The sequence below is a fragment of the Symsagittifera roscoffensis genome, chromosome 5 (genome assembly GCF_963678635.1).
Source record: "Symsagittifera roscoffensis chromosome 5, txSymRosc1.1, whole genome shotgun sequence".
In the NCBI taxonomy this organism is placed as follows: Eukaryota; Metazoa; Xenacoelomorpha; order Acoela; family Convolutidae; genus Symsagittifera; species Symsagittifera roscoffensis.
The window spans coordinates 39532891-39555856 of record NC_087066.1 but is presented as its reverse complement, the minus strand read 5'-3'; the positions used below and the strand labels follow the sequence as shown (position 1 = coordinate 39555856).

The 22966-nt window shown below is 38.0% G+C and overlaps 4 protein-coding genes across 4 annotated transcripts in view; 2 read left to right on the top strand and 2 right to left on the bottom strand.

Annotated features, from left to right (window-relative positions):
- Window positions 1-22966, bottom strand: part of LOC134845457 (U2 small nuclear ribonucleoprotein A'-like) — a 361634-nt gene that overhangs the window by 239438 nt on the left and 99230 nt on the right. The window lies entirely within an intron of this gene.
- LOC134845456 (protein FAM98A-like) overlaps window positions 1-22966 on the bottom strand; it is a 183186-nt gene that overhangs the window by 60992 nt on the left and 99228 nt on the right. The gene's annotated exons all lie outside the window — the stretch shown is intronic.
- Window positions 723-2317, top strand: LOC134845735 (ubiquitin carboxyl-terminal hydrolase 14-like). Its single transcript, XM_063862796.1, has one exon. The coding sequence runs from the start codon at window positions 727-729 to the stop codon at window positions 2185-2187; it is 1461 nt and encodes a 486-aa protein (XP_063718866.1). The 5' UTR covers window positions 723-726; the 3' UTR covers window positions 2188-2317.
- Window positions 15972-22966, top strand: part of LOC134845856 (glucose-induced degradation protein 8 homolog) — an 83796-nt gene continuing 76801 nt past the window's right edge. The window contains exons 1-2 of the mRNA XM_063862955.1: window positions 15972-16269; window positions 19655-19923. Of these exons, the coding sequence (XP_063719025.1) occupies window positions 16112-16269; window positions 19655-19923 (427 nt within the window). The 5' untranslated portion in view covers window positions 15972-16111. The remainder of the gene's footprint in view (window positions 16270-19654; window positions 19924-22966) is intronic.

The window sequence follows — 22966 nt, the reverse complement described above, 5'->3', positions numbered from 1 at the left end:
CCTGTACTTGAGTGCTGTCAGAGTAGTGTCAAGGATTGCAAATATTGCCTTCAAAGAAGACTGCTCAATTGTTGGTAGTTTTCGAGATGTGAAGTTTTGTCTGGTTTTCATAAAATATCTTTTTTTTGAAAACTTAAATTTATTGTTTTTGTAAAAAATTTGAAGTTGCTAACGTTGTAGTTGAGTACTGTAAGTGTGCTCTTAAGTGCTGCAATTTTTGAGTGCAAATGCGACTGCTCATTTGCTTTTAGTTTACAGGATGTGACCTTTTTTATTGTAATTTTAAAATTTTTCAAAGATCTTATAATTTTTCAAAATTTGAATAAATAAAAACTTGAATTTGAGAAACTTCACAAATTTGAAATTAGCTTCCCTGCAATTCGGTGCTGTCAGAGTATACTCAAAGGATGCAGATCTTATTTCCAATGTATCCGGTTTTTTTATGAGTTGTCAAAAATGAGAAGCACCGGAGGTGCGTTGCGCGCTAGTAATTTTTAAACGCAAGCAATCGTGTTGCTGAACGTGTTTTCCTCATATTGAATATCCCCTGAGACAAGAAATTTGAATTTTTGATGTAATTTTTAAAAACAAGCCTTTATGTCGCTTTGGTTTTTTTTTCTGCTAGCTTGCATATCTACTTTTGGGCGGTGTTTCTAGTGGTGCGAAGCTCTGTTGCGTTTCTGTATTTTGTCCGTATTTGTTAGCTTGTTTTTTCCAAGAAGGTGAATGGCTACCAAATCTGTGAATATCAAATGGACGAATGGAAAAAGTACCTTTAAAAATGTATCATTGTCTCTTGATGAGCCACCTGATGTTTTCAAGGCTCAGATATTTGCTCTGACCAGCGTGCCACCTGAAAGACAAAAAGTAATGCTGAAAGGTAAATTAGTTAACGACGGTGAATGTTGGAATGATTCAATAAAAGCGCTTCTGAAAGACAACTGCACTCTTATGTTGATGGGCTCCGCAGACGAGGTGATTGAAGAACCTAACGAGAAAGTTAAATTCCTAGAAGACATGAATGAATCTGAACGAGCACAAGCTTTTGATGCGCCAATGGGTTTGAAAAACCTGGGGAATACTTGTTATTTGAATGCTACAATCCAATGCCTGAAAACAATACCTGAGCTAGATAAAGCTATTAACGAGTACACGCGCGACACTAACAGTTCGCTCAGTGACGAAACCGATATTGTACAACATATGTCATTGCTGTACCAAAATTTCAACATGACCGAAGAAGCACGAATTCCGGCACTATATATTTTCATCGCAGGCGTGCATAGATGGCAACCGCGCTTCAGCGAGAAAGATGACCACGGAGGGTTTATGCAACAAGATGCTAATGAATTCTACCTTGAATTGCTATCCGAACTCAGGAACAAAGTTAAAACTCCGGGTTCTGAATCGCGTACCTACGTAAAAAAATTGATGGCAATCGAATTAGAGTCAACCACGAAATGCCTGGAAACTGATGATGAGCCAGTGAAAACTGAGAAAGAGAATGAGTTGCAACTCAGTTGTTTCATCAACCAGTCAATTAGTCATATTTACTCTGGAATTAAAAACAAAATGACGGAAACAATTCACAAAAGATCCGAAACATTGGGGCGTGATTCAGACTTCCAGAAGAGTAGTCTAATATCAAGGCTACCAGGATATCTCTGCGTTCAGCTGGTTCGGTTTTCGTATAAGCAAAACAAAGGTGTTAACGCCAAACAATTGCGGGATGTGAAATTTCCAATGGAGCTGGATCTCTATGATTTATGTACACCTGAACTGCAGGGAAAGCTAGAAGCTACTAGAACTCTGCTAAAGGATGAAGATGACAGAAAAGCACTAGAGGTTAAAGCCAAGAAGGCAAAAGGAGAGCCGATGGATACTTGGGAGGGAAGCCAGGAAGTTCAGTATGAGCAGTCTGGATTACCTGACGATCCGTTTTCCAGCAACTCAGCAAAGTATGAATTAATCTCGGTTCTGACTCACCAAGGCCGTAACAGTTCTTCTGGCCATTACATTGCATGGGTGAAAAAAGCCGATGATTATTGGTTTAAATGTGACGATGACAAAATTTCAGCTGTAACTAACGACGAGATACTGAAACTCTCTGGCGGAGGTGACTGGCATATGGCCTATCTGCTGTTTTACAAGACACGAAGTCCTGAAAAAGTTGCTACAAGTAATTAAACGAAATCGCCTATCATTGAGCGTCCTATTATTAAGCTATTATTGTAATATAAAGTTAAAAAGTGAATAGAAGTGCTATTCTTGAATTACTTTGTGTGAATGTGAAAGAGTTAATCAATTCTTTTTAAAACACTGTAGTTTATTAACATTGTTGACCTTGACAAACATAGAAGCCTGTGGTCTCTGCACTTTCGCAAAGCTCTTAATTATTTGAGGGCTGCACTTGACATATGCTTAAGAATCTTCTGTGCTGAAATTTCACGGTCCTTCTATGCCCCAATACTATGTAAAATAGCGCAAATATGTGCACCAATTTTTTTGTTGGAGCATCATTTAAAAAAAAATATTCTGTTTTAAGTGTTCACGATCATTTTTTTATTAGTTTGTTATTTTTGCCTGTCAGTTAACGATTCACGTTCTTCCACTTGCGTTCATTCACACATATGAAACTTCTAGTTGGCCATGTTTTGGGTTTTGTGATTTTTTGTTTGTTTTTCTTTATGGAAAGTTGTTATCGCTCCATCTTGATTTTTCAGGGTTCGATTTTAAGAGTCGATGAACGTAGTTCTGACTCTTATATACTTATGAATTTTATTTCCAATCGAAATAAAATTTTAAGTTATTGCTCAAGTTTTCTCAAATTGAATTAATTTTATCAAAAAAAGTGTCTTTCTTTTTTTTCTATTTTCTTGCGTTCATTGGCTTTTTTCCAGCTGCATGTTGGCTATTGTGGTTGATTAGGAAGATGAATTTTGCGAGAGGAGTAAACAGAGATACGTCACAATTTTTCTTTCTCTTGAATTTTATAGAGTTGTGAAAAGCAGCAGATATAAGTTGGTACCATTTTAGCAGATAAGAATGATCACTAAGGATGTTAGAGGTAATCAAGTGAAAAATTCTCGGAAGGTTGGATTTAAAGATTGAAAAGTTGACATATGATTTGGATAGAGAAGAAGTCAGAACGGAGAAAAAGTCAGTTCCTACCGAATAGGCAATGTTATTATTGTTTAAGAGTAATGAACGTAGTGAAGACTTTCAAATAGGTCTTGCTGATTTTTTTTTCAGGATGCTTAAAAGTCTCTAATAACTACAGATGTGCATTCATACATATTGATTCATTTATAAATGCACTTAGGTGTTAATGAACTTTTTGAGTTCAATTGAAATTCATCTGCCGAAAGTGACGTAAATATCTTTCTCCAAATACGAACGTGGAAATGGCGCGAAAAAAGTGATCGATTTCTAGTTTTGAAATTGGAATTTAATTCTTAGATTTCCAGCGGAATAAAAATTTTACCTGTCGATCTAGTTTTCTCAAGCTGAATTAATGTTATCAAAAAGCGCCAATCATAAATTTTTCTAGATTCTGTAGAATTGGTGATTCTACTGTAATACATGCTATAGTAACCTGAGCGTAAGATTGATTCGTCAGTAATCTAAGTAGCAGAGTAAACAATTGGTTTAGTTGCAAAATCGACCAAAACAAACAGAGACTAAGCAGGATTTTCAAACGGTACCAATTTTGCAACCCCCCCCACCCCTGAAACTCATAGGACGGATACTAGAGATGGTTTGACCCGGGCATGCAGAAATCCAGACCCTTCGCACCCCCGACCCCAAGTGATAAGGGTTCCCGCGAGTGCAAATCGCCCTATCAGAACTCGGTAACTAGCGGTTGGAATGGGCTCAAATTTTAGTATGTTGTAGGCTCAGTTGAGGGAAGCTTTAGTTTGGAACCCCAGACCCCTAAGACCTCCCTTCCGATTTTATGCCCAAAGTAAACAAACCCACCCCTAATTTCCGGAAGTCGTTTCTCGGCCTCCAATGAATGCGGGGAGCTGAAACTTGGAGGGATGATAGGTAGTGGCAAGATACATCTTGTATTATAACTTGAACCAAATCCGGCGGCCGGGCCGGAAGCTAGTAGCACTTAGAAAAACACGCCCTTAGACAGGAAATAGGCAATTTACGCGAAATGATGAAAGGTGGCATAATGATTTTATTGCGGCGTTGGACATAAGATACGAACCCCGGAAAAAGACCCCTAGTGAGTGAAAACCCTCCGGCGATTCCTTCGAGTGTTAATAGTATTTTTCCGGAAAAAGTGATACTGGACCTTTGAAATGGGATAACTTGTGAAGTATTAATGGGATATGAATGAAAATTGGTAGTTGAGACCCCCATGAGATTCTGAACCCAAATATGGATATTTGATCTCTGGGTGACCTTAAGTTGACCTTTGGGCGTTTTGACCCCAAACTTGCATGGAAAACCCCGAGATTAACACCGGAAAGTAGCGTAATCCCCAGCCCAACCCCTGGAAATGAGAATGGGTCACCTTGCAAAAATTGGGGGAAAACTTATATTTCGGGAACTAGAGCAGAAGCTGATAGAGATATAGCTTTTACATTTCAACCTTGGAGTAGAGGATTAAATTCAAAGTGGACCTGGTAAACATTGGGTTCAGTTTAGTTTGGCGAGTGATCTATTAATAGCATTTCAACTAGACTGAAGAAAAGTAGTCCCAGAGGAAATTGATAGTAATAGGACCGTAGCGTGAAAATTAAGTCTCCTAAATAGTATGAACGGACGGGGATTTTACTTTGCTTCCCGGAGGTGACTTTTTGGTTTGATTTGACCCCTAATAGACGGAATACCTTACCCTGATAGCCAAAAGGTCGGGATTGGAATAGAGTACAGATAGAAATTTTAGATGTCTGAAATGAATTAGCAACCCATAAAAAAGGTCTCCCCCTACCCTTAGGAGGTCGGAACGTTAACGGGATATTTAAAATAAAGACCTTGGGAGGATTACTGGGTAAACAAAGCATGGTTTAGAGGTTAGTTGAACTCGAGGGCTGAAGTCACTGAGGTCAGGAATTAGTTGACAAGAATCGTATGACATTTGTTTGCTTGGTCAAATTGTGACAGCTACCGCATACCGGGTATCTAATAAGCGTGAATAGATTGATAAAAGAAACCGAAGTTCGCACGTGGCAGAAGTGACAGGGGGAGGGATATAGCCTTAAAACATGTGCGGATGGGTGATTTAAGCGGATGTCAGGACTGATAGGGAATGGCGTGACTTAACTAAAACTAAGTGTAAAGAAAGATATGGAATTGGAGGGTACCGTAGAGCCTGTAAGAGTCAGAACAGCGTTAGGAACTATGAAGAGTAGTTGGTTCTCGTCAGAGAAGAGAACAATTATTGCTAGCGAATCGAGTAGTTGGTTCTCGAAGTAAGAACAACTGTAGCAGAATAAGTAGATGATAGTTGCTTCTCGTCGGAGATTCTCTAGAGAGAGAATAGTTCAGTATTAGTGGAGTTAGCTGGAAGTTAATTGCAATAAGGCAATTTATGCTGATAAATCGCAGACCCTTTCCTTTTGATTTGATTATTAGATTATAACATGGCCAGTCAGAGCCCTCTTTAATCAGACATATAATCATCTGAATTAAATTGCAAATAGAAACTCGTGCAATTGTATCGAGTAAACAAGACAGCCGGAAGAGCAATACACAAAAGGGGCAAGCAACAGAGCAATACAGGATTTTTGCCACCAAATCAAGCCCTTCGGGATGGTAGAAAGTAGTGAATCTCGGTCGCCCCGCTGAATTCACTGCCAAAGGGACAGCTTGCGAAGGAATCCCCTAATTCTACAGATTCAAAGAGCTTAAAGGGCATCTTTTTTTCTAAATGGCAGTGTTTTTTAAATGTTTAATTGCGTTCATCAATCTCCGGTTGGCTATGGTTGTAAACAGAAGATGGAGAATATTGTTGCCTTTACACGTTGGAACATCCATGAGTATGAACGGACGGGGATTTTACTTTGCTTCCCGGAGGTGACTTTTTGGTTTGATTTGACCCCTAATAGACGGAATACCTTACCCTGATAGCCAAAAGGTCGGGATTGGAATAGAGTACAGATAGAAATTTTAGATGTCTGAAATGAATTAGCAACCCATAAAAAAGGTCTCCCCCTACCCTTAGGAGGTCGGAACGTTAACGGGATATTTAAAATAAAGACCTTGGGAGGATTACTGGGTAAACAAAGCATGGTTTAGAGGTTAGTTGAACTCGAGGGCTGAAGTCACTGAGGTCAGGAATTAGTTGACAAGAATCGTATGACATTTGTTTGCTTGGTCAAATTGTGACAGCTACCGCATACCGGGTATCTAATAAGCGTGAATAGATTGATAAAAGAAACCGAAGTTCGCACGTGGCAGAAGTGACAGGGGGAGGGATATAGCCTTAAAACATGTGCGGATGGGTGATTTAAGCGGATGTCAGGACTGATAGGGAATGGCGTGACTTAACTAAAACTAAGTGTAAAGAAAGATATGGAATTGGAGGGTACCGTAGAGCCTGTAAGAGTCAGAACAGCGTTAGGAACTATGAAGAGTAGTTGGTTCTCGTCAGAGAAGAGAACAATTATTGCTAGCGAATCGAGTAGTTGGTTCTCGAAGTAAGAACAACTGTAGCAGAATAAGTAGATGATAGTTGCTTCTCGTCGGAGATTCTCTAGAGAGAGAATAGTTCAGTATTAGTGGAGTTAGCTGGAAGTTAATTGCAATAAGGCAATTTATGCTGATAAATCGCAGACCCTTTCCTTTTGATTTGATTATTAGATTATAACATGGCCAGTCAGAGCCCTCTCTAATCAGACATATAATCATCTGAATTAAATTGCAAATAGAAACTCGTGCGATTGTATCGAGTAAACAAGACAGCCGGAAGAGCAATACACAAAAGGGGCAAGCAACAGAGCAATACAGGATTTTTGCCACCAAATCAAGCCCTTCGGGATGGTAGAAAGTAGTGAATCTCGGTCGCCCCGCTGAATTCACTGCCAAAGGGACAGCTTGCGAAGGAATCCCCTAATTCTACAGATTCAAAGAGCTTAAAGGGCATCTTTTTTTCTAAATGGCAGTGTTTTTTAAATGTTTAATTGCGTTCATCAATCTCCGGTTGGCTATGGTTGTAAACAGAAGATGGAGAATATTGTTGCCTTTACACGTTGGAACATCCATGAGTTGTCAGACATAATTCACATTTGGCTTCCAGAAATGCTGGTTCTTGAGAATTTTAAGAATTGATTGTCGACCACTTAATAGTGCTTTAGTTGAAGTTACAAAGGAAGTAGGTATCAAACATGTATTGAAAACACAGCTATGTGCAAAAGTTTCAAATTAACGTATTGTATAAGGCATGTAATGCGAGCAATATCAATATGATAACTAGATGTAAAAGGGAGATTGTTCATTAAAATAAAGAAAATGGGTATAGGGCTAATGGCGCCACGTGCTAATGAAATTAGAGATTGGTTCATTGAAAGTTAAAATCGATTTAATTCGAAAGGGCGGTTAGTAAACCACCATGCTCAACTCGAGAATGGTTTGATCGTGGTATAATGTAGAAAGAAGCGCAAAGGAATCTTTCTAATTGAATTATTATTCCTGATAACCAGGTTTCAGTAACTGCAGAAATGGAATTTTAGGAAGATAACTTGTGAAGTGGAATACGTTTGGACAAGTTGCAATCGAATCTGCAGTTTAGCAGCATACTATATAGACTTTCTGAGGTTTTTATAACAGGTTTTTTGGAAATTCTCTCATAATTTACCCCCTCGATCGTATCGTAACGTTTAGTGACATTTTTTCTTCTTTTTGTTTTCGGAGGAGATTCGTACGCGAGATTCGCGAGATTCGTACGATTGAAGATGACGGCTTCGGGCAAAGCAATTTTGTAAGAAAATGGTTTGCTGTACTGATTAGGGTAGAAGGACAATTTCGTTTTGATTGATTTTCAGGGCTGACAAGACGTTTGACGCCAGTAGTTTTGCCTTTAGGTTTCAAACCCATATGAGCATTAATATTTGTCGCTTCTTTGTTATCGCTTTCCTGTTGCTTGAAATAGTATCCTCCATTTCATTTTCAACATTGATAATGAATTGTAATTCAGAGACTGCATTAGATGTTTTCTGATTGTTGGACGATCGTTTGTTATGTCTCGATAAGAGGGGAATGATTGAGTATCGCCCTTTCTTACTTTTTCTTTAAGTACCTAAGGAAGTGTTTTCCGGAGTAATTTATGCACGTCTACGATGGAACAAGAAACTTCATCAGTGAAAGAATCTAACAGTTAATCCAACTTTTTTTCTTCAGTTTTTGGATGATTGAAGATGTCTCCTTCATGGTGTTGACCCAGAGGAAGTTTGGACGAGGTCCCAGCCATTGAACATCGTCAGATTGAAGGGCACAACATACAACATTAAACTATACATATGGAACAAGAATGACACCCAACCACTTGAGTCTGTGCCATTGACCGGCTTTTTGCGCTGACCACACTTGTTAGCGTTTCTTTTGTTTCGCCAATGAGTTGTTTTTTCATTCATTCATATCGAAAACTTTTAAAAGTGTTCACTTTAATTAGGCTGAAAAAGTTTGTCACTTTTTTCTGACCGATTTGAGGAGCCTGACTTCATGTATTTAGGCTAATAATGTTCTAACTTGCGTGGAAGGAATAGATATAGCGATTCGGTTTTTGTATTCACTTTAATACTCGAACAAACTTTTAGTCGAGTTCATAAAAGTCGAGTTCATCAGATAATTATGGAAGTTTTAGTTAAAATGAGGCTACGATTCCATCTATGAAATGTAGTTTGAGATAGGACGTACTAGGTTACGAATAGACTGAAATGGCAACCATTGAATTTCAGACTCAACTGAACCAATTTCAACTTCAGACAAATCAGTTAAAATACTCAGACCCTAAATTGGACAAATTAGCCAAGTTTTGCTCTAAGGAAAATTTTGCAACCGGGTACTAGAATAGTTTTCCTTAAAAAACCTAATTCACGAGATTTTGCTCGTGATAATGTTACACGTGTTTCAAGTTGCATTATAATCAAATCAATAAACCATCCAGTTCATCTGTTGTAGAGGTAACAGGCCTGCTTGAGACGGCAAAGATTTGTAGTTCGATTAGGATTGGTGCATGTTGTTTTTTTAACAAGAAGTTTTTTCACCGACTTTTTTGCTAGTCCAGCTTTCTTAAGATCTCAGTACCATTTCTAAAGCCTCATTTGTGGAGCTAATGGAGTTGCTGGATTTTTTGCGGAATTTTTTTTTCTGACTTTTTTAAACTTCGATTTTTTTGCTCCGTCGATTAAAATGTACAGGAGTGTAAAATGCACGCGATTATAATATTCGCGATTAACAAGCGTTATCAACTCGTAATGTAGACTTTTTCTTTCATAACATAAACAAAACATTTTTAACATCATCCTCGAATTATTTTCTCAAATCTGCACCTTCATGTTTGCTTTTCAAATACCTATTCGATACATTATTTTTGTTTTCTTTTGCTGGTTTTTAAGTTTACTAACCGGGGCTCGTTTAATTTCCATTTTTTTGTTTTATATTGTTTTGTTTTGTAGTTTAAACCTAATCGGCGTTTTGGCATCATATTGCGTCTTTGGACTAGCGAAGCAATTTTTCTCTGCGTGCGATTCTTTTGAGGCGGTAGTTCATGTTTAGAATTTTTTTTAATGAAAAGAAATCTTTCTTTTTGGCTTCAGCTGTTTGTGTTGTATCGCAAAAGGCGCGAAGCTCTGCTTCGCCTCTGTGCGTATTTTGTTATTGTGTTAGAAGACTATTGCAATTCAGTTGCAAAGATTAAAAATATGTTAACTGGTTCGTTAATATAATAGTATAAGAACATATCACCGCTGTCGGTGAACTTAATGTGTTGGGTAATGTTGTCGAAGCTCTCAAGGATTCGTCATCGCGATAAGCAAGAGTATCGGTTACTAGAGTTTTTTCCCCGTAAATAACTTTGGACACAGAAAGATCAATTTTGAAGGAATGGTAAATTTCAAGGGTGAACTTAATGTGTAGGGTAATGTTGTCGAAGCTCTCAAGGATTCGTCATCGCGATAAGCAAGAGTATCGGTTACTAGAGTTTTTTCCCCGTAAATAACTTTGTACACATAAAGATCAATTTTGAAGGAATGGTAAATTTCAAGGGTGAACTTAATGTGTTGGGTAATGTTGTCAAAGCTCTCAAGGATTCGTCATCGCGATAAGCAAGAGTATCGGTTACTAGAGTTTTTTCCCCGTAAATAACTTTGTACATAGAAAGATCAATTTTGAAGGAATGGTAAATTTCAAGACATGCTCAATTTGCTGAAAATCATTTAAAACTACCTTCATTGAGGCAGTAAATAGGTGAAGTCTGTTTGGGACAGTAATTTTCCTTCAAATGAATTTCTTGAAAAATATAGAATTCAGGATTCGTGATTTTCGCCCTAGTTTGCTTCGGTTCTATTTTCTGTTTTTTAAAAATGGCATTCACATTAGAAAAATATAGAATTCAGGATTCGTGGTTTTCGGCCTTGTTTGCGTCGGTTCTATTTTCCGTTTTTTAAAAAAAAAATGGCATCCACATTATTTGGTACTGGTACTTTTTTGTATCGGCTGGTGTGTTTTGTTTTGATTTGAAATTGATTTCATGTGGTTTTTTCAAAGTGAAAGTTTGTCATTTTACCAAGTCTGATTTTCAATAATTTAGTTTTTCTAATAAACGGTTCCTGCTTATGTTTTTTCGGCTTAGTCCTTTATGTTGCGTAATTACAAGGGGGAAAACCACCTTTGTTTTTTTTTCATTTCTTGCTAAAATTGTCATTTTTTTCTTGACAGCTAACCGTTTTTCAAGAAATTAGTACCAATGGAAAGACGGCTACTATATTACGTTTCCGCATGTTTTCCTAGTCTCTCTTTTTTAAAACCTTACTCCGCCTTCAATAGCCTTCGAAAATGTCAACGGGGGAAATTTTTTACTCAATTTTTAGGATTTTTTTTCTCAGACTACCTCGCCAAATCTGAGATTAAGGTTTCAATGGAAAGAACAGATAGCGGGATCTCTTCTTCATTAGCTGCTGCTCCCTAGTTTTTACAGAAAAAAGTTGTGGCCCGAAAAAATGTCGTTTTTGACAGTTTGTTTTTTTGAAAGTCTTGCAATTTTTCAAAGGCTACCATCTCTTTTCTGGTGTTAAAGGTTCAAGGGAAAAACTGGTTGTGATAATCCTCCTTGCATAAACAGCTACGCCCTTGTTTTTCGTTAAAATAAATATTTTTTGTTATGTTGACCGTTTTTGTCAAGCTTTTTGATTTTGCTCAAGATTTGTCCTCCCAAATTAAGAATTGATCGGAAACACAGGCGTAAGCGGCTGTGCCCTATTTTTGTTAGAAAAATAGTTATAAGTTTCGGGAAAGTCATTTTTATTTGAGTTTTCGATCGTTTTTGATAATTGTTGATTCTTCAATGAAAAAGGCCCTGCCGAATTTGCCTGACTCGGTTTTTATGAAAATTGTTGTCATTAGTCAAAGAAAAGTCCGTTTTCTGAAATTTTTACCGTTTTTGAAGAAAAAAATGCCGTTTTTGGACCCTGCTTGGAAAGTTTTCACCTTAAAGTTGCATGTTTCCGCGCCTACTCCCTTCAAAAGTAGTATATAATGGCTCTAAAGCGCCTTCAGCAAAATTCAAGGGTCAGCCAGCTGGTCTCTCAAATAGAACCAGAATGGGGGTTCCTTTGGGTAGTCATTGGGTCCAATCTCTGGGGTACGAGCATGCGTCCCTGTTGGTGCGCATAAGTCTAATAATCAATTCTATATCTTGAACTTATCCGATTTTTTGGGCAATTTTTTTTGCTGACCTCGGTTTAGTTGTTGGAATTAAAATTGCCGAAAGTACGAATTGCCGGTGACCAATTTGTCCAAACTCGGATGGATTTGAGTAGAATATATTAACCTGCCACCAAAATACCACTGACCTGACATTTGCTTTCAGAAATATATTTCCTACAGTTATTGACTGTCGTAATTCGGACCTCTGAACACTGTACCTTCGGAAAGGTGGAAAGTGGATAAAAGAGAAACTCCCAGAATCCGAAGCACCCAATTGACTAGCAGCGACGATAAATATCCTTGTTTACAATGTCAGAAGTATACTTGAGTATCAACGGCGGACAACCTTCTAATGCTGTCCCAGTAAAAAACGCTCCTCAAGTCATCTGCCTAACTGCAACCTGGTTGTCAGAAACCACCGAAATGACAGACCGAGTGACAAAGGCTTCACAAAACATGGTGGCGTACTTATAGCAGTAAACCGTAACATTCCAAGTAGCCAAATCAATTCCGCGTTATCATCCGCATATCCCTGATTAAGCCGATTATAATATACTGCATTTACAGCGCTCCTTCAAACAGTACCTACACATGGGATATCTCAGATCAAGTCGAACTCTTAAAAATCCTGAGGCGTAAGCAATTTGAACAAAGTCCAATTTGTTCGTATATAGTCGAGGATATAAATTTTAACTGTACACACTGGCTGTCAATGACTTCAACTTCTCTAGATGAGCAGTCAATCCTCGACGAACTCTGTGAGTCAAACTTCCAACAACTAATAAAAACCCCCGATGGAAAATCACTAGACGTTCTGTAGTAACAAACCGCATTTTGTCACCAGCGCGAAACTTGACAACCGTCTGAGAAGTCTATTCAGTTCCGACCATTTGCCACTCCATGCTAAAGTCTCATTTTACTAACGACCTGTTCATAAAAAGACACCAGCCGTCAAACAAAAACTAGATTTTGGCTTTCTCGCGTACAAGAAAATAAACTGGGAAGAAATGAATGAATTCATTCGTCAACACCCCTCCAACCATATTGCTTGAGCAACGTTGAACTGATGCTCGATCATAGGTACGAGTTGTTACACGAAATACTACAGGACCTGCTACCAATCACTACAAAACACAGGTCTGAACTAGCTCCTTGGGTGGGAAGCGATTCCTCCAACCTTATCAAGAAATTAAATACAGTTCAACTTAAAAATCAGCAAAAACCTACCTCATCGAACGAAGGCAAAATTGAAAATCTGTAAACTGAGCTAACACTCCCTTCAAAATGACCAGCATCTCCACGAAAAAATGCTTTTTGAGAATGGGAAATTCAGCGAAATTCAACGATATCTGAAATCGATTACCAAGTCTAGCACGATCCCTTCAGAGATCTTCCTAGTTAAAAAGACGCTTAAAAAGTTGAATTGTTTAATATATATTTTCAATCAGTTTTCACAAGAAACGCCAACGTTGGGAAAACAGAACGACAAGAAAACGTTTATGAACAGTATCAATTACACTATCGATGAAATAGAAGATGCCCTAAACGAGCTGGACGTAAATAAGGCCAATGGACCAGATAAGATTGGTAATGCTCTTCTGAAAAGCCTCTCAAAATCACTACCAAAATCACTTCACTTACTGTTCAACGTGATTGCAAATAAAGCGATATTTCCAAAAAATGGAAGATCAGCAAAATCGCACCAATTTTCAAAGACCCAATCGTCTATCCAACCCTTACACCAGACCAACACGGTTTTAGGCCCAAACGATCGACGATAACAAACCTAATAGACTATCTATACGAGATATTTAGCTGCCTAGATTTGCCAAACTGCAACTACCTGAACACCTTCTACTTGGACTTTAAAAGGCATTTGACAAAGTCTCGCTTGGAATCCTCATGGAGAAATTATCGGCTTCTGGAATTGGAGGAAATTGTTTATCTCTGATACACAGCTACCTCTCGAACCGGAAGCAAACAGTGAGGCTGAATGATACAATTTTCGGAGAGCTGGAAGTCTTCAGCGGCGTTCCCGAGGGCTCTATACTCGGGCCGATTTTCTTCCTAGTCTTCATAAATGATCTACCGTCCTGTGTCAAGTCCGCAACAATTGGTTATGCAGAGGACTACAAAATTGTTGGAGACAACCCTTTAACTCTCAACATAGATGTTAGGAGACTTTGGAGATGGTGCGAGAAAAACTGCATGTCAATTAACCTGATGAAAAGCAAAGTCCTCTGTATCAAAGGATCAGCTACGATTCTACTCCCCAATTACAGCTTCGAAACCACTGAAGTAATGAAACATCTGGGCATCCTGATAACCGACACGCTGTCATTAACGCAACACGCAAAAAAGAGGACTGAAAAAGCCTTAAACGCTCTCCTTGTACTCAAAAGGAATCTCTCAAAGGCAAATTTCGCGACCAGAAAAAAACGCATATATGTTACGTTGTGCCAATTCTGTGCTACGGTTCAGCTATCTGGAAACCATCAAAAGGTGAATTAAGAATCATAGAAACTGTGCAGCGGAAAGCGATTTCGTGGATTTTCATGACAAGCAATAGCCTTATCTCCTATAAAGACAAACTCGTAAAACTTAAAATCGTTCCTTTGTCCCTGTACCAAGAGCTTCATGTTGGACTGCTGTTTGCAAAAATACTAGCTGGAAAAGTTGACATTGACTGGAGAAGCCTAGTAAGCATCACTGACGTTGCAAACCGAAGAGCTCAAATGACACGAAATTTCGTCTGCAAACAAATGCGTCTGAAGAAGTGCGAGTCGGATTTCTGGTTTCGGGCAAGTCGTCTTGCTAATCTGTACTATGAATACTTCAAATATGACATATTGTTTGATCCAGAATGCAAGAACAGACTTCTTGGAATGTACACGAAGTTTTTCAAAACTCGCTACAACGAATCAGATACATGCACTTGGCGCATTTTATGCGAATGCAACAACTGTAGAGACCTGAAAAAACTTACACCTATAACTGAAAACTAAACTTTGAACACTGCAAGGACTGGGTTTTATGCGAACCCTTGGATTATATTCCTAAATTATTATCATTATTATTATTATTATTATTGCAACCAGGTTCTAGACCTTTTCCCTTGAACTTGTTCACAGAAACGGTACATTTAGATTCAGTTCATAATGAATTGAAATTTTTTCCGTCTCCTGCAAACTTGATATGGAGGTGACGAATACGCCTAGGACGACTAAGATCCTGGGTTCGAATCTGAAAGAACCTGTTTTTTTTTTCAAAAGGGAAATATTCAGTTTTAGAAAAATTGTCGTTCCATTATTTGTCTGCTCATGTTTTGTCGGATTATTTGCCTCCTCGCCACTTTTTTGTGTACTGTAAGCCGTTTTATGTTTCAACTGAAAGCTGTCCAGATTCATTTATGTAATTGGTAAATTGAATAACCTTGACTGAGAACTTATATCAACTCGATTTGTTAAAATGTTTTTTTTTTCATTTGTTTTGGCCTTTTTTGATAGTTCTCGACTGATTCTATAATCGGTTTAGTAGCAACCTTTTGTGTCTTTTGTTGCCCGAAACATTTTTAGTATGCGTGTGTGCATTCTGAGAAGAACGGGTTCTTGAATTTTTAAATTAGTTTTGAAGTTCTTCGTTTTCTATCGGTAAGAAGAGGTTCTGCTCGGCTTTTTGGCTTTTTACCGCTTGGTTAGCTTTCTTCCGATACTAATTTCACATTCTATTGTCTTGGCCTGTTTTTTCTCAAAACTAGCTTAATTCATTTTTGATACATCTAGTTTTTTCGACAGTTCCGAATTTGTTCAACTCCTTTTAACTTTGTTTTTAAGATCGTTTTCCTGATTGTATCGCGTTTTGCGAAGCTCCGTTTCGCCTCTGTAATTGTCACTGTAGATAGCTTTTATATTTAACATGTTATATTTAACATGTTATATTTAACATGTTATATTTAACATGATGCAATATGTAGTATCCATATTAATAAGCTCGAAATAAATAAAATCGGTTTCCAAAAGTCGGCTGGTTGAGGCTGACAAATACATGGAAAATGTATGCAACAGTTGCTGAATAGCTTTTTTCATTTCAGACAGGGATGTGTTAAATGTGAAGTGATGTATAGTTGTGTAGTAGCTGAGATTTGAGTTGTGGCTGTGTTGTGTTGCTTCTCTCTCCTCTCCTCGCCTCGTCGTCCCTCCCTACCCTCTCCTTTCTATCGTGTTTCTAGTCTGTGATGGTGCTTCCAGGAGCATCACACACCCACCATCATCACCATCAGCAGCAGGCGACTACTACCCAGCAGGTCTACAACCAGTCTCAACTGCAACTAGCCCACCACCACTTCCTCACCCATCACCACAACACACTGGTCCACAGTGTCAATATTCTCAGGTGAGGAATGGGGTAGTTGATAGAAAGAAGAAAGAAAGAGGAGGGCGTTTTCATTTATTTTTGGGGATTGTTCACTTGATCTGTTTAGGGAGGAGATTGTTAACATGGTCTATTTAGGGAGGACATTGTTCACATGGGCCTAGAAACTATCACATACTCAATGAATAGAAAGGTCATAGTTAATAGAAACACAATCTATCAAGTGGCGACTTAAGACACATCAAAACTACACCATTTGACGAAAGGTTCTGACATTCACCCTTGATAGAATGTGTTTTGCTTACAGACCTTTGTTTATTGAGTCTTTGTTCCTTTTTCGTTATTTCACCGAATAAAAGAATAGAAAGGGAAAGAAAATGTTCGCTGTTTGATAGAAAATAAATTCAAAATTTATGAAAACTTAGATTTATCATGTGACGCACTGTCATTCTTTTTTTTTTCGGTTGGAATGGCTGAAAAAAATTACCCCAAGGGTCCTTATTTTTTCCATGGCGAACTTTGATACTCTGGCAAATTTCAGTGTTTTGATAACAATTTGTTACAAAAAATCTGAAAGATAGATGCGCTGAGTAAAAAAAATAGATTAAGCTACAATCATTCTCGTAGATAAGGGGTTTAAAAATTGCCCGAATGGTATAATTAACGCGCTGTGCGAAAAATGTTTCCTAATAACGTGTAAGTGGCAAATTATTCCGCCTCTGAAATTACCTCAAGTTGAGTTGAGGGCATTTATTTGGTTTAATACGGATTACACAAGCACACGCCTGTGTTATTTTACAGGTTCTTTTTTTTCATTCGAAGTTAGTTTTTTCAAGTATATGCAGGTATTCCAACGCCAAATTACAATGGATACTTAGGATATTGATACAGGCTATTGGAAGTCATAGGAAGATATTGACGTCCTGAGCTCAAGCTACAAAGTTTTTTCACCTGTGATCCTTTTTTTGGAAAGTTGGTTTCGTTTGAACCTATTCACAGAAGCGGAGCATTGTAGCATATTACAAAGTATACTTTTTCTTACCGAATTTGCAAATTAAAGTACTCATTTGGTGGCCTTTATGCAGCAATATTATTATATCTGGTTTAATTGCGCTGCATTAGCGTTTTATATTGTTTCTAGTTTTTTTGGTGACTAGTGTTTTTAGACATGTGGCTCTTAATCTCGAGGTTTCGATTCCGGCAGAATTTTAGTTATTTACATTTTTTATTTTATTGAACATTCTAGAGCTGTTTTTTTTTGCTGCCGTTTTCTCGATTGTTTGCGAAGTGACGCTTAGCTTCCATGTTAGAGTTTTTTTTGCCTGCCAGCTGCGAGTTTTTATTTACGCACAATTTTGGCGGCGAACAATCCCGGCTCTGAAATCATTCCAAATCTAACTGAGGCAAGTACGTTGGTCAAATTTATGCGCTATCAGACAAGAAACAAAGCAGTTTTAAATAAAGTGGGAAGAAGTTTCATTTTTTTTTTCAATTGTTCAAGTTTTTTTTGTTATACGGTGCATGTTTTTAACCGATTTTTTTTGGTAAGGTCATCCTCGCATCTATGGTGAAATTTGTACTCGCAAGAAGTTTTGATTGTTTGCAACAAAAATCAAATTTAGCTTTCAGAGTTAAGACCAGTATGTTAAGACCAGCAGAACTTTTCTTTATTTGTGCATAATCTTTTTGACTCGCGAGAGCAAAGGTAATTGTAATCCGGAACTGAAGTTTTTTCCGTATATAACTCTAAATTCTAAGAAATTGGCTTTGCTTTATTATGAAGTCTCAGTAGCTTTAAAACCTTTCCAATTTGGGGTAGTGGTAGAGTTTGTGGCTTCGTAGTCGTGGTTCTGAGTATCGAGGCCTGGCTGGACCTTATTTTTTACACTTCAGCTTAGTGTATTATTGCGAACCTTCTTATTTTCTAATCTAAGTCGCAAATGAAAGAGTCCAATGAAAAAGTTCATTTATTTGAAAATTTTAGGGTAGTATTGCATAGCATCTGTTCTCTGTTTTGTTTGTTTGCTAGTATTTGGTGCCTATTAAGCTTCCGTGGCTGAGTGGTTAGTATGTGAGACTCTTAATCGCTCGGTTGCAGGTTTGAATCTCAGAGGTAGCCGAGTTTTTACTAAGTTGAGGCTTCTTTCTAATTTTTAATGTTGCATTTTATGGAGCTGCTTTTTGCCATGTTCTAGCAAGTGTATATCTATGAAATTTGATTTATTCTGGGAAAGTTTGATTATCGAACTATCGTTTGCCTGTTTATTGTTTGTTAGCTTACTTCCTAAGCATGGAATTTTTTGAAGTTCGAGGGAGTTTTCAACATGTGTTATAGTGACCTGCTTCTGGGTCTAAGTGTACTCTTATTACACTTGCGAAGCAAAGTGTATTAATACGATATTTATTTTTTTTCCAACAAAAGTCGCAAATAAAAGTGCTACTTTTGTTGGCACTTTTCAATCGGTAAGCTGTGGTAGCTGTAAAATATCATATGTGCTTTGACATTTGATTAGTAAAAAAATAACACAGCTGATGCATTTTCAATTCATCAAATGAACCGAAAAAATTGATTTATTTCAAACAGCAGTACAATGATAAAAGTCTCGATTTCAGATTTTTTCTAACTTCAATGCATCTCGCAATTTTTTAGAAATGCATTATTTATACATAATTTGGCTTTAAGGTTTCCAATTTATTACATGCAAAATTGTGTCCTTTTGTATTTGGTGCTACTTTTGCTGCATCGAATTGGAAATTTATTAGCATATGTAGCTGCGTATTGGTGGCTAGTTTTTGGGGATTTTACGCATCCGTGACTAAGTGGTTAGTGCGTGAGACTCAAATTTGCCAGGTCGCAGATTCGAATCCGAAACGTAGCTGAGTTTTTGCTAATTAGAGGCTTATTACTTTTTTTCTTCAGTTGATAGGGCAGCTTTTTGGTCGTGTTGTCGCAAGTGTTTGCGAAGCGCAGCTCCGCCTCTATGTACATGATTACTTTTATTTTTTGAACCGTAAATGAAAATAGAAAAACCTTTATCTAATGAATATTTTTGTTCCGTTCATGTCGCGATCTGTCTGGAAGCCACTACGGCACAACGGACCTCGAAGGAAGCTTTTAAAAGTGATTTTTGCTATAATTTGAAAGCCCTTTTAGTCGTAATTGTTTGAGTAGCAACGTAAAGTTTCAAAAAAGGTCTTGAGAAAGCACAGTGTTATATTTATAGCGCAAATTCAAAGCCTGACTATTTTATCATAAATGATTCAAATTTTGCATTTGTTAACGTGTTATTAAATAGTTATTGAAGTTTATTATCAGCGCTTCCCCCTTCCCCTCAAATCGGCGCTCTGTTTTCCCTTTGCTTAAGTATTCTAGATGAGTTGAATGTTTTCTATTTTCCTAATCCAGGTCTCTCCCCATGCCCACAGCTATTCCGGACTCCTCCTCGTCCTCAGCTCAGAATATCTCGGCAGCCGTCGCCGGCAGAGGAACCGCGGGAAGTGCACTCCTCACCCCTCTAGGCGTGTCCTCCGCAGCCACTGCAACCTGCACGGGCGCATCCTCTTCATTCCCCCCAATGGTGTCAACTACTCAGTGGGAGCGCAACATGGTATCCGCAGCGCATCACTTCTCGAAGCAGCAGATGAATGATATTGTGCTAGACTACTTGATCAAAGGTAGCTCTGCTTGCAACGTGAATACAAATCAATTATTCGCATTATATCAGGACTCACCGATAGCACTGTTTTGGAACCGTGCTAATTACTGTCCTATATGACTCACAGCAGTGCTTATCAAGCTGCGGGTTTACCGAGCAGCGCGGTTTGCTGTTACAGAAGAAAGCTCAGATTATAGTTTTTTTGTAACTACCGATGGCAAGGGTTTTTTTACTTTGCATTAGTGTTCCTGAATGAATACAATTGGCTGATTTTCTAATTGTTTCTGCTCTGCTTGAAAAGTGTTCTCATGAATGTACATCAATTATCCACATTATATCAGTACTTGCCGATAGCACTGGTTTTGAACCGTGCTTATTACTGTCCTATATGACTCACAGTAGTGCTTATCAAGCTGCGGGTTAAATGAGCAGCGCGGTTTGCTGTTACAGAAGAAACCTCAGTTTATAGTTCCGTGGAACTGCCGATGGCATGGGTTTTATTCGTTGCATTAATATGTTCCTATATGAATAAGAAAGGTTGATATTCTAATTGTTTTTGCTCTGCTTGAAACGTGTTCTCATGAGTAAACATGAAGTATTCACATTGTATCAGGACTTACCGATTGCACTGTTTTTTAACCGTGCTAATTACTGTCCTATATGATTCCCAGCAGTCCTTAGCAAGCTGCGGGTTTACTGAGCAGCGCTGTTTGCTGTTACAGAAAAAACCTCAGTTTATAGTTTTTTGGAACTACCGATGGCATGGGTTTTATTCTTTGCATTAATATGTTCCTAATTGATTAAGATTGGTTGATATTCTGATTGTTTTTGCTCTGCTTGAAACGTGTTCTCATGAGTAAACATGAAGTGCTCACATTGTATCAGGACTTACCGATTGCACTGTTTTTTAAAGTCATATATTTATACATCAAGTATTCACATTATATCAGGACTTACCGATAGCTCTGTTTTTGAACCGTGCTAATTACTGTCCTATACCATTCACAGCAATGCTTACCAAGCTGCGGGTTAACTAAGCAGCGAGGTTTGCTGTTACAGAAGAAAGCTCAGGTTCTAATTCTTTGGAACTACCGATGGCATGGGATTTGTTCTTTGCATTAATATGTTCCTAAATGAATACAATTGGTTGATATTCTTATTGTTTCTGCTCTGCTTGAAACGTATTCTCATGCTTATACATTAAGTATTTACTTTGAATCAGGACTTACCGATAGCACTGTTTTTGAACCATGCTAATTACTGTCCTATATGACTCACAGCAGTGCTTACCAAGCTGCGGTTAAACTGAGCAGCGCGGTTTGCTGTTAAACTAGAAACCTCAGATTATATTTCTTTGGAACTACCGATGGCATGGGTTTTGTTCATTGCATTAATATGTTCCTAAATGAATACAATTGGTTAATTTTCCAATTGTTTCTGCTCTTCAACTATTCGCATCATATCAGGACTCACCGATAGCACTGTTTTTGAAGCATGCTAATTACTGTCCTAAATGACTCACAGCAGTGCTTACCAAGCTGCGGGATAACTGAGCAGCGCGGTTTGCTGTTACAGAAGAAAGCTCAGATTTTAATTCTTTGGAACTACCGATGGCATGGGTTTTGTTCTTTGCATTAATATGTTCCTAAATGAATACAATTGGTTGATATTCTTATTGTTTCTGCTCTGCTTGAACTGTGTTCTCATGAATATACATCAAGTATTCACATTATATCAGGACTTACCGATAGCTCGGTTTTTGAACCGTGCTAATTAGTGTTCTATACCATTCACAGCAATGCTTACCAAGCTGCGAGTTAACTGAGCAGCGCGGTTTGCTGTTACAGAAGAAAACTCAGTTTATAAGTCTTTGGAACTACCGATGGCATGGGTTTTGTTCTTTGCATTAATATGTTCCTAAATGGATACAATTCGTTGATATTCTTATTGTTTCTACTCTGCTTGAACTGTGTTCTCATGATTATACATCAAGTATTCACATTATATCAGGACTTACCGATAGCTCTGTTTTTGAACCGTGCTAATAAGTGTTCTATACCATTCACAGCAATGCTTACCAAGCTGCGAGTTAACTGAGCAGCGCGGTTTGCTGTTACAGAAGAAAGCTCAGTTCATAATTCTTTGGAACTACCGATGGCATGGGTTTTGTTCTTTGCATTAATTTGTTCCTAAATGGATACAATTCGTTGATATTCTTATTGTTTCTGCTCTGCTTGAACTGTGTTCTCATGATTATACATCAAGTATTCACATTATATCAGGACTTACCGATAGCTCTGTTTTTGAACCGTGCTAATTACTGTCCTATACCATTCACAGCAATGCTTACCAAAGCTGCGGGTTAACTAAGCAGCGCGGTTTGCTGTTACAGAAGAAAGCTCAGGTTCTAATTCTTTGGAACTACCGATGGCATGGGTTTTGTTCTTTGCATTAATATGTTCCTAAATGAATACAATTCGTTGATATTCTTATTGTTTCTGCTCTGCTTGAACTGTGTTGTCATGATTATACATCAAGTTTTCACATTATATCAGGACTTACCGATAGCTCTGTTTTTGAACCGTGCTAATTACTGTCCTATACCATTCACAGCAATGCTTACCAAGCTGCGGGTTAACTAAGCAGCGCGGTTTGATGTTACAGAAGAAAGCTCAGGTTCTAATTCTTTGGAACTGCCGATGGCATGGGATTTATTCTTTGCATTAATATGTTCCTAAATGAATACAATTCGTTGATATTCTTATTGTTTCTGCTCTGCTTGAACTGTGTTCTCATGATTATACATCAAGTATTCACATTATATCAGGACTTACCGATAGCTCTGCTTTTGAACCGTGCTAATTACTGTCCTATACCATTCACAGCAATGCTTACCAAAGCTGCGGGTTAACTAAGCAGCCCGGTTTGCTGTTACAGATGAAAGCTCAGGTTCTAATTCTTTGGAACTACCGATGGCATGGGTTTTGTTCTTTGCATTAATATGTTCCTAAATGAATACAATTCGTTGATATTCTTATTGTTTCTGCTCTGCTTGAACTGTG

Excerpts from the sequence above, each read along its gene's own strand:
- LOC134845735 (XM_063862796.1), top strand. The coding sequence starts at position 727 with ATGGCTACCAAATCTGTGAATATCAAATGGACGAATGGAAAAAGTACC.